At 33.8% G+C, this 12,500-nt stretch overlaps 1 protein-coding gene across 2 annotated transcripts in view; it reads right to left on the bottom strand.

The window, feature by feature from the left end:
- LOC150096085 (cathepsin B-like) overlaps nt 1-12,500 on the bottom strand; it is an 89,182-nt gene that overhangs the window by 69,085 nt on the left and 7,597 nt on the right. The window contains exon 2 of one of the 2 annotated variants that reach the window (XM_090409658.1): nt 3,648-3,734. The exons of the other annotated variant lie outside the window; for it this stretch is intronic. Coding sequence (XP_090265784.1) covers nt 3,648-3,658 — 11 coding nt within the window. The 5' untranslated portion in view covers nt 3,659-3,734. The remainder of the gene's footprint in view (nt 1-3,647; nt 3,735-12,500) is intronic. 2 annotated transcript variants of the gene reach the window in all.

The raw sequence follows: 12,500 nt of genomic DNA, 5'->3' as shown, positions 1-12,500 counted from the left end.
AAATATAAAGATTAGTGATCAGAGCTCATGCCACCTTTACCACGAGTTGCCTTGGTCTTGCACTACCTGTAGGATCAGCTAGACTTGCATCACTTGCAGGTGCAAACTTGACTTATTTGTCTGTTTGCTTACTTGGGAAATGGAGTAAAACCAGGTTTAAAAATTGCTTGGTATTCATAACATATATAATATATATATAATATATAATATATATAATATATAATATATATAATATATAATATATATAATATATAATATATATATAATATATAATATATATATAATATACAGGGTGTTCGGGATAAATTTGACATATTTATAATTAATTATATTTTTCCGTAAGTTACATGTATTAACACACACTTCTCTTCATTTAAAAGTTTGGACCCTTCTTCATTCATATACATGTCAGAAAGGATGGATAGCTGGAACCCACCTGAATCATGGAAGAGAATAACTTGTATCATGATGATTCGTGCCCGCCATCAAAATAAGGATATTACGACTGCTGCCCAATGCTCCCTGAATACAGTAAAAACAATCAGGCATGAACTAGAGACTTGCAATGGTGACTACGAGGATGTAGCAAGAAGAAAGATCCCTAGCAGACGATCTGATTGCGTTCGTACAGCAGAATTCCTCGCAAATCTGCAGGAACAGGTGTTGAAGAACCCTGGCATTGGAATTCGGGCTTTGTTCGTGGAGTTGCTAACTGTAGTCAAGCCCTGGATAACAAGGGTAGCCAATGGTAGGCCGTATGTATGGCAGCAGGATTCGGCCCCTTGCCACACCTCTGGGAAAAGTCAAAAATGGTTGTCTGAAAATTTCTACGACTTCACCAGTCCAAATGTTTGGCCTCCAAACTCCCCAGACCTTAACCCCATGGATTATTTTGTATGGGGCGCAGTTGAAAAAGACACCAATCGCACTTCCAGTAATACAAAAGCCCAGTTAATGGATAAAATTAAAACAGTTTTTGCGGCCCTTCCCAGGGAGACTGTAGCATCAGCTTGTTCGAGGTTCCGAAGCAGAATTGAAGCTGTGATCGATGCTAATGGTGGTTATTTTGAGTAAATCTTGTTGATAGTATTGTAATTAACTCTGCCTGTAATGTTTTTTTGTCAATTCATTAAATTTAATAGATGCAAAGAAGATTTTCTTTTTCCTTACGAAACTGTCAAATTTATCCCGAACACCCTGTATATATATATATATAATATATATATATAAAATATATAATATATATAATATATATATATATAAAATATATAATATATAAAATATATAATATATATAATATATAATATATATAATATATAATATATATAATATATAAAATATATAATATATAAAATATATAATATATATATATATATATATCACCACGGTAGTTTGTCCTATATATAGTGAAATAATTAGCCTTCTGTCTTTCCAATCTATACCAATCTTTTTCATTGCTTCCACCATCTTATCCCATTTTACAAAGTCAAAAGCTTTTTCAAAATCTATATAACAGATATTAACTTCTTTATTCACTTACAGACTTCTTTCACTTACTATTCGGAACAGTCCAATCGCATCTCTTGTTCCCCTACCCTTCCTGAAACCAAACTGATCTTCTCCAAGAAATTCTTCCACCTTAGATGCAATTCTTTGTGTTAATATTCCCATAAGTATTTTTGATATATGGGAAATGAGACTTATTGTTCTAAAATCCTTGCACTTCACTGCATTATTTTCTTTGGTATAGGTATAAATATTAAGGTCATAAAATCTTTTGGTAATTCTCCTTTGTTATAAATTAAATTTATTATTTTGGTTATTTCTTGAGTTCCTTTCTTCTGAAGTTGTTTCAGGAATTCTGCAGGTATTTCATCTATTCCTTCTGCCTTTCCACATTTTAGTTCCTTAATGGCCATGTCTTCAAAATCTCTGGGCCAAGATCATCTTCATTTACCTTCTTTATATCTTCTAATGGCAACTCATCTGGTCTATTTTCCTTGTCATATAGATCTTCAATGTATTCTTCCCATGTCATTAGGATTTCTCTTATGATTTATGCTTCTTGCTTTTTCATACAAAAGATCATACCTTCCCACTCTCATAATTTTCCATTTCTTCACATTGTTTTTTTAAGCCAATTTTCTCTACTTCTTTCTGCTTCCCTTCTCAATTTGTCATTCAGGGTTCTATATTGTATTTTCCCTTCTGGGGTGTCTTTATTTTTCCATTTTCTTCTTTCTTCCATTAGAGAAATCATCTCATTAGTTATAAAAGGTTTTTTTATTCTTTTAGCTCTTATATATATATTCAATTTCTTCTTCTGCGATCTTCTTTATTTTCTCTTTAAGTTGTTCCCATTTCTTGGATCTTCAGTTTTGGAAAAAACTTGTTTCTTCCAATTCTTTCTCCAATCTATTTCCAAATTCCTTGGTATTTTTTTAATTTTTCCAAGTTCCATTTTTTCCTTTTCATAGCTTCTTTTATTTTCTTTAGTTTCACATTTATTTCTATGAATAGTGGGTTGTGGTCAGATTAAATATCAGCTCCAGGATACGTGCATGCATTTTTTACACTATTCTTGTATCCTTGCTTTTCTATAATGTAATCAATTTGATACCTTTCCAGGGCCACGCCAACCCAAGGGTGCACCCGGGCGGCAACATTGATATTTTATTTATTATAGTAAATGCTGTTTCTGTTAGTTATTTTTTTAAGGGGCGGCCGATAAAAGTTTGCACCCAGGAACAAATACCCTTGGTGCGCTCCTGTGCCTTTCCATATCTCCTGTTTTTTTTCGATGTGTATGGTCTTCTGTTAGATTTTTTAAACCAAGTATTTATATTAGGTTATTTTCTTTATAGAATTCCACTAACCTTTCCCTCTCTCAATTCTATTACCTGATCCGTATCTTCCTACGACACTCCCATCCTCTACTTCTCCCACAACTCCATTCCAGTCTCCCATTATAATCATATAGTCTCTTTTCTTTCTTCTTCCTTAATTAGTTCTTGTAATTGTTCGTACTTTTCCTCTATTTCCTCATCTGAATGGTCACTTGTTGGCATATATACTTGCATTATTGTTATATCCACAGGTTCAGCCTTCAATTTTACCACATAATCCTGTCATTCAGACATTTTATGCTAATGATGGTCTTTGCTGTTCTTTTATTAAAAACAAGTGCAACTCCTTTTTCCTTTTTAGCTCCACCTGAATAAATTACTCTCACTTCGTCACTATAAAAATCACATATTCCTTCCCGTCTGACTTCACAGAGCCCTATGATATCAATTTTTCCTTTTGTCCATTTCTTGTTTAGGATTTTCTAATTTTCCCATCTAATTGTAGGTGAGCGAAAATATTGCATTGTTCTTTTGCTTCTTTCTTTTTTGACTAATTTTATTTCTTACTTAACAAAGAAATGCCTCTGTTATTTTCATTTTTACTGAGTGTTATGCTGAAGTAAAATCCGAATTTGCTTCTAGAATAAAGATTTTATTTTCATATACCTTAAGCTCAAGATATATGAGATCAAAATGCTTTTAATAATTAACACTGCTGTACTGAAAGATATTGTGATACATTTAATCATGTTATTATGAAAATATGACTACATATTAATTCTAACAAGTATTAATAATTACCTTCCGATCATACAATTCGCATAACCACTTTACAATCTAGCAATCAATAAACACCCTACTTCACAGCGTTGCTACTAGAGACAAGAACTGCAATAAACAAAATGTACATGTATTGCGCCGATGCATAATATACTTCAAAATTTCCGCCATGAGTGGCGCATTCGGAATTTTTAAAATAATAAAATAAAATAATGGCTCAGTGGATGTAACGTTTGCACACCATAGCGCTTGACCATACGAAGGAAGACTTTGTTTAGAATCTAGTTGACGATTAAAGGAATTTTTTCTAAGCCTTTTTTTGACCGGTTCCCGAGTTAGTCTATCTCTGACATGGGCAAGAGGGTTTTTTCTCCCGGAAACTCGGATTTTTCGTCCCGTAAATTCAAGAAAATCGACCGTAGAACCCACACTATTTTCAGACATTAAATATATTGAGTTAGGGTTAGGGACCACAAGATGGCAACACTTGTTGAGCCATCTCTCTTCACTGAGTGCAGCTTAATTAGTGATAGCCTTGGGCCAGCTATCTCTGATTGATACCAGTGGAGATTGAACTGCCCACTCAGTCTCCAAAAATTAGATACGGCTAAAACGGCCTCGGCTGCTCCCAATTCGGAATTAAAAGACGTTTGCTAATTTTTTTAACTGCTAATAAATCTAAATAAATAATAATAAAATGATATTAATGATAAGAGCGCCTACGTTAAGAAAGTAGCATTGTCGTCCACAGCTCCAGATCACCAGAAGAAAGAGCGTCGTAAGTTATATACTAGGTGCCGACAAGAAAAAGTTTTACTAAGCAATTATTAAAATTAAGATTATAAAAATCAAGTGGATATTAAATCCAGCATTATTTCAAAGCCGAATACTGAAACAATAAAAATTTCGTATGAAATTTGACCAGAGAGCTTACAAGAATACACACTGTCTAGTATTTACGAGTTGTCCTAGCCGGACCTTATAGGAGACACGATCGCTATGCCCAAGCGTCCGTATATTCACCTCCAATTGGTCCATTTTGATAAGGTTTCATGGCCTGACAGCTGTTTCAAACTGGTTTGGTTTTCGTCAGAGACCACTGTTTAAGTAAAGGTTCTTTCTAAAAATTAGGCAATCCCCTGGACTCCCTACGAGTGACCAAAAGATCGTCCAACTCAGCGTTGGTTCAACTCAGTGATAGGCTCACCATACCACTGAGCAGAACCGCTCATATTCCAGGGAAAAGCACCCACCAAGAAACCCCACACAGGCCATGCCGGAAAATAACTTTTCCCAGAGACTCAAATTGCTCTCTCAAGGCAAACCCCAGGATATCTAATCCCAACCCCCCCCCCCTCACCGGGAGCGAAATTCCATAACAGACATAACATAACAACCTGAAGTATCCCGGCATCTACCAGATTTGGTGCAATTTGATAAACCATACTTTGGCCAGACAAATTAATTTGGCCAGAAATCCATTGAGTTAGGCATCGAAGAAAATCAGAGAGACATAAGTTACGGGAGATATTGTGCTCTGGCCAGCCATGTTCTGTTTTCCACAAATTCTAATGAAGAGAACCACACCCATACAGTATTATGGGGAAAGTCTACTAATATTTTCCGTTGTTACAATGAAATAGAAAGAAAGATAGTAAAAGCTAAAGAAATAATCCTTAATCCTATACATCTCAACAGCAACCTAAGTTATAATCTCTCTGACTGTTATTAGTGCTGCTATCCAATATTGGCGATTGTGAACGCACGCATACGCAAGACAATGAAGTCAGAGAGAGAATGTTTTTAAATACAAAATTGTCAACGCATTAATGTTGAAATATATACGCTATCCTTTTTGTGCTATTTAGAGTTATTTCCTTTACTATTCTTGTTTATTCCTGTTGGTTATTTCTTTTATTTTTTGCACCCGAAGAAGTCTGTTAAGACGAAACTTGTCGTGCCATTAAATTTTGTTTTACTTCTTATCTCGGTTTCCCAGTCACTTAATCCTAAAACACGCAGATTTGTTTTTATTTTCAACAGAAAGGCCACCCAAACAAACAAGTATATCAAAAAGAATGTACTCAATAACTTATATACTGAATTTATGTAGAGAAGTAAAACCAAGTGTAAAATTTCTTGGTATCTTTAGCATACATACATACATACATACATACATATATATATATATATACATACATATATATATATATATATATATATATATATATATATATATATGTTAAAGATACCAAGAAATTTTATAGTTGGTTTTAATCCTTATCCCAAGTAAGCAAAAGAATGTTCTGCACTTGAAATATATTCATGTCTAAGCTAGCTGTATATAGAGGCTAATGGCTTCGTATCACTTGCCTTAGTATGAATAATAAAGTTAATGACTTGAAAAATTATTATTATTATTATTATTATCTAAGACATCCAGGCAGTCATAATCTCATCGAGAGAGGATAGAAATACAAATAGTATGTTATTTTTTATGTTAATACAGAATATATAATGGAATCCTTCAGCTACTTTTCAAGATTTTCTCAGCGGCTCACATTGGTGAGTACGGGCATAGCTAGCCCGACATACCCAAGCTAGACCTGATCTTACTTCGTACAATATACACTTGGTATATAATATCTGGAGATTGGTTTTCTACTCTTCTTTCCCTCTGCTCTCTCTTACTTCTGACTCCTTCCCACCCTCTCTCTCTCCAGTGCTATTAGAGCAATTCGAGGGCGAGGGGGTGACTCTTTCCTCTTAAACTGTAGTTTACACTATCTACTAAAAAAAAAAGGCAAGCCTAGTTGTCTTAAAGTAGCAGCCCCACCACTAGGATACCTATCGTCATGCTAGTCACTTGACATAGGGAAACACATTACTTTCAAGTCTCAACGAAATCCAAACCGGACAGAAAACATGGGAAACGACCGCAAACTGGAAAAGGTTAAGAAACTTTGCAAAAAGAAAAACGTGGTGAAATAGGAACATTAGAAGCACAGCACATAAAGAAGAATTAGAGAAAATTTTAAATGACGAAAATATAGAAATTGCAGTTCTTACAGAAACAAAAAAGAAACAAAAGAAACAGCTAACTACAATATCATATATAGTGGAGTGGACAAACAAATACATGCAAAACCTGGTGTAATGATTTGGATCATTACACCATAAATCAATTAAAGCAGAAATAAATAATTATAGATAATGGAATGAAAGAATATTAGAAGTGCGATTAAAATTAAAGAGAGAAATTTTAACAGTTGTTTGAGTGTATGCCCCTGAAGAAGGAAAAGAAAAAGAAATTGATTACTTTTGCAAAGAGTTACAAGGGATATATGAAAAATTAAATAAAACAGACCATATAATTATAGCCAGAGTTCTTAATGCCAGAATAGGAATGAAAAAAATTAACAATAATATAGAAAATTTGGAGAACCAATAGTTAACAAAAATGGAAAGCGGCTCAAAAAAAAAAAAAAAATCAGCTAACGCCTTTTTATTCCCGTATACGGGAGTAGGCGAGGCCATTTAGCCCTATCTAACTTTTGGAGACTGAGTGGGCAGCTCAATCTCCACTGGTACCCAATCAGAGACAGATGGCCCAAAGCTATCACTAATTAATCGGTACGCAGTAAAGAGAGACGGCTCAAATGTGCCGCCATCTCGTGGTCCCTAACCCTAACACAATATATTTAATGTCTGAAATAATGGGGATTCTACGGTCGATTTTCTTGAGTTTACAGGACGAAAAACCCGAGTTTCCGGGAGGAAAAACCTGCTTGCCCGTGCCAGAGATCGACTAACTCGGGAACCGGTCGAAAAAAGGCTTAGAAAAATTTCCTCTAGTCGCCGACTAGACTCGAAACGAAGTCTTCCTTCGTGCGACCAAGCGCGGTGGTGTGCAATGAATACATATTACAAACATAAAAATATACATAAGTATACATGGTGCGCAAGAGGACAAAAATCAATAATAGTCTACTTTATAGCAAATGAAAAAGCAGCAGATCTCTTCCTAGACGTTACAAGCAAAACTAAGATTTCCACCAAACTGGCTACAACAAATACAAAAAAAAAATAAAATAAAATAAAATAAATAATAAAAAATAATAATAATAAAATAAACAAATTAGAGAAACAAAATCTAATTACAATGTAAGACTACTAAATGATTCAAGTAGAAGAAATTTATACCAACAGCGAATTAATAACCACTTACAAAAAAATACAAGAAAATTAAAACATTGAGAAAGAATGAAATAATATAAAAGAAATTATCACATCAGCAGCATATGAAAGTCTAGGAACACAAAAATAATATCATAAAAATAAAAAATTACATATATGTGACAATGAAATAAAAACAATCATTGAAAATAAAAAAACTGGCTTTTAAAAGATGGCTAAGTAGCAAAAAACAAGAAGATGAAATTGAATATAAAAAAAAGACGAGCAATAGCCAAAAGAGAAACCAGAAAGAGAGACAGAGAAAGCTGGGAAAAATTTGTATCATATCTAGAAAATGGCATATACAAAATAAGACCTAGTGCGTACAGAATACTAAAACACATGAATGCACATATAAAAGAAACTGCAAATATAAATTGTGAAATAGATGTAAAAGAATTCTTGGATTACGTTACAAATCTTTGGACGGATAACACTGGCATTAAAAAAATAATTACACCAGAAACTTAAAAAAATACCTTAAATGATATGATAACAATGAAGGAATTAAAGGACAACCTAAATAAAATAAAAAATGGCAAATCAGCAGAAGAAGATGGAATGAACTCCGATCTGTATAAATTTGCTGGAAAACAATTTCATCAAAGATTACTAACATTATTAAATAAAATATATACAAATGGACAAATACCAATAGAATGGAATACAAGTATAGTAATACCTATATTTAAAAAAAGGGATAAAACAAAAGCTGCTAACTACAGAGGTATTAGTTTATTGAATACATGCTACAAAATACATAGCAGAATACTTAATGAAAATCTAAAAATATACAGTGAAAAAATATTATTAGAATGTCAAAATGGATTTAGAAAAGGACGCTCTACAATGGATGCAGCTTTCTGTTTAAAATTACTCATAGAAAAAAGAAGAGAATTTAATTTTGGAAACTCATCTTTTGTTTATAGATTACGAAAAAGCATTTGACAAAGTAAAAAGATATATACTCTTTGATATATTACAAATAAATATACCTAATATTTTACTACATGCAATATTGAATTTATATAAAGATAATAAAATAAAAATAAATGAAAAGTTGTCTGAAAAACAATCTATAAATCAAGGCGTAATACAGGGATGCCCTCTGTCTCCAACACTTTTCAATATTTACATTAATGAAACATTGATACAGTAGAACACCTTATACAACCAAGGTATAGAAATTTCTCGGAATAACAAAATAAATACGCTATTATTTGCAGATGATCAGGTAATAATCTCAGATAAGGAAGACAATTTACAAAGAGCAACATATAATTTAAACATTATAGTAGAAGATTGGAATGAAATTTTTCATAGATAAAACTAAAACAAATGGTATTTTGTGGACAAATCCAGTTAGAAGCAAAATAGTTATTAATTATAAAATAATAGAACAGATAAATGCTTTCAGTTATCTTGGATGTGAAATATCATATGAAGGAGAAAAAGACAAAATTAAAAACTTCAAAATTTTTACAGATTATAAGCCTGATAAAAAGAACACTCAATCCAAATATAGTACAAAAAGAAACACGCTTGAAAATATACAATACTTTAGCAGTGCCCACATTATTATATGGCAGTGAAATTTGGGCAATAAACAAACAAGATAAACAAAGAATAAAAACAAGTGAAATGAGATTTATGTGAAGAACTGCAAAATACACATTATTAGATCAAGAAAGGAACGAAGACATTTTAAAAGAACTAAAAACAAAATTAATAGAAGAAAAACTAAACAAATTAAGGGGATAAAAATCCATTATTATTTTACAGCCAGTATGCGAAACTCTGAGATCGAAAACTGCGATCTAAGAGTTTCATGCCGAAGAACTATCGGCGAATCCAAGCGTAAGTGAACACCTGGTAGTACAACACCAAGGCAACTCGAAGCAAAGGTGGAGCAAGCTCTCTCACTATCCTTGATATTTTCTCATAATGTAAAACACAGCTCCTAGGAGATGTAATACTGCATTGCATTATGAGGAGAGGGTCACTACCCAGACCGGTTTCAACCTTTTTTGAGGGCTCATCAGTGAGTAGGTAGACCTGGATGATATCAAAGTTTAAGTGAAAAGAACTTACATACTTTCACTATAGGAATGCCAGAAAGGTGTACCCATATATTATAACTAAGATAGTTATAAACAAAAATGGATTGAACATGTAAAACAAATGGCCAACACCCGATATCCTAAACAAATACTAAAATATAAGCTAATTGGAAAGAGAAGGTAGGGTAGACCTCAAAAAAGGATATTGGATGGATAACGAGACCGGAACAGACAAATATGGTCTATACCTGTAATCAGTGTTATGATGATGACTTTTCAAGATAGTTGGGCAAGTGATCCTTCATCCACTGAACCAATCTTTATTATTTCATGATTTGCTCATTGCAAACTATACTGCCAAACCTGAAATCCTGCATACATGTAATGTTCACACTATCCAGTACGTGATTTTTGTTTTGGTAAAGTTAATTTCAAGCCACTAATTTGCTTCTCCAAAAGGTAGATATGGCTAAAATAACCTTGCTTATTCCCTATAAATGGAATAAAAGACACCAGCGGAATTTTTTTTTCTTTTCATTTCCTGGTGTTGGTCAGCTCACTTATCATTTTCGTCAGTTTATGTGATCTTCTGAGAAGTTAGTAATATTAGTAAATCGAAGATTACTTTCTTCATTATTATTACGTGACACCTCCAGGGAGTCCAAAGATTCATCGAGGGAGGGCACCTGCTCTACAGCTCTCTGTCTCTCCACCAACTACAAACTGACCGCGCTACACCAACGCCATCTACCGCCCACCACCACTGGTATTTCCACAGACAATCACAAACATTCATGCCCACGGCGGGATTCGAACCCGCAGCCTTTTGGCTGGAGAGTGGATACGCTAACCACCCAGCCAACCAGGCCGGCTTACCTAGTTACTTAGTTTCCATCATATGATATTTTCACCAATTGTTAGTCCTCTGATGTTTTCATAACACATACTGAAGTGTAGCTACTAAAATCTGCAGCTATTAGGTCACTGTGATTAATGTCTTTATAGGTTAGGAAGTTATCTCCTGTCTGTGCAAACAGCTCAAATCCCATTATCCAGTAACAAGCCTGATGTTGCAAAACGAAAGTAGTTGGAGTTAAAATACTTTTCCTTATAAAAATGACTTGTTGTGTTTAACCACGATTCCGGCCTTTACGTATATATGCGTTCATAATTACATTTATGCGAAGTGTTCATTGAAGTCAATATAACCTTTGGATACTGTAGAAATAATATTAATATGAAGCGTATATTTTTGATTTATTTTAGCTGTGTAGCAGTTGATTTGATATAAACGACAGAGAAGGTAATATTCCTTCTATGTCGTTTATAAGTTATAATATTTAATAAATAAATAATCAGTTAACTCCTTGTATTCCTTGGAAATTCACTTGAAATAACTACAGAACAGAGCCTGTGTAGCTCAGGAGTTATGGCGTTTGCACAGCACAGCGCTTGACAGCACGAAGGACGACTTTGTTTCGAATCTAGTCGGCGACTAGAAGAAATTTTTCTAAGCTTTTTTCGACCGGTTCCCGAGTTAGTCGATCTCTGGAACGGGCAAGCGGGTTTTTTCTCCCGGAAACACGGGTTTTCCGTCCCGTAAACTCAAGAAAATCGACCGTAGAACCCACATTATTTCAGACATCAAATATATTGTGTTAGAGACCACGAGATGGCGAGCTTGGGCCAGCTATCTCTGATTGCGTACCAGTGGAGATTGAACTACCCACTCAGTCTCCAAAAGTTACACAGGGCCGAAACGGCCTCGCGTACTCCCTATACGGGAATAAAAAAGGTGTTAGCTGATTTTTTAACTACAGAACAGAAATATGACAAACTTTCCAAAGAAACCAAACATCTTATGAAGAAACGAAGAGAAATGAAACAGACAGATAACCCACAGAATAAAACTAAATACGCTGAATTGTGCAAAACAATCAGAAAATGCATCACGGAAGAACTAAGAATATTCAATTATAAATTCATATAACAAATAATTAAAGACAACCGATAGTCTCAAAAAAAAAGTCAAACAACTATGATAAGGAACCATAACCAGACATATATATGCTACAGCAAAAAGAAGAATTCTAATCAATATTACCCTATGTATAAAGAAAAATGATATACCAAGAACATGGAAAATGCTACCCTTATTCTGATACACAAAAAAAGGTGAAGTAGTAGATATGACGAACTACCGACCATCAGTATACTGTGAAAAACCAGAGGGGTATAAGACAAGGTGATACAGCATCTACAAACCTATTCGCAGCATGCATAGAAGGAATATTCAACCTTCTTGATTGGGAAAAGAAAAGTAAATGGAAGATATTTAAGTTATTGACACTTTCCAGATGACATGGTTATCTTTATTTCAACTGCGAATGAATTACAGACTCGTATTCATTAAATCCAAATTCCTAGCAAAACAGCTGGCCTAAAGATATACCTAAAGAAGACCAAAATTATGTTCGATAGCTATGTCCAACCAGAAATAATCAAAATAAGTAATGATGAAATTGAACAAGTAGGTCAGTAAATATACTCAGGACAATGGATATCAATGGAACAAAAT

The sequence above is a fragment of the Typopeltis vanoorti genome, chromosome 19 (genome assembly GCF_054136105.1).
Source record: "Typopeltis vanoorti isolate ZY-2024b chromosome 19, IOZ_Tvanoo_1.0, whole genome shotgun sequence".
NCBI lineage: Eukaryota > Metazoa > Arthropoda > Arachnida > Uropygi > Thelyphonidae > Typopeltis > Typopeltis vanoorti.
Note: the sequence above shows the minus strand (reverse complement) of the source record. Positions and strands in the feature narration are given on the sequence as shown.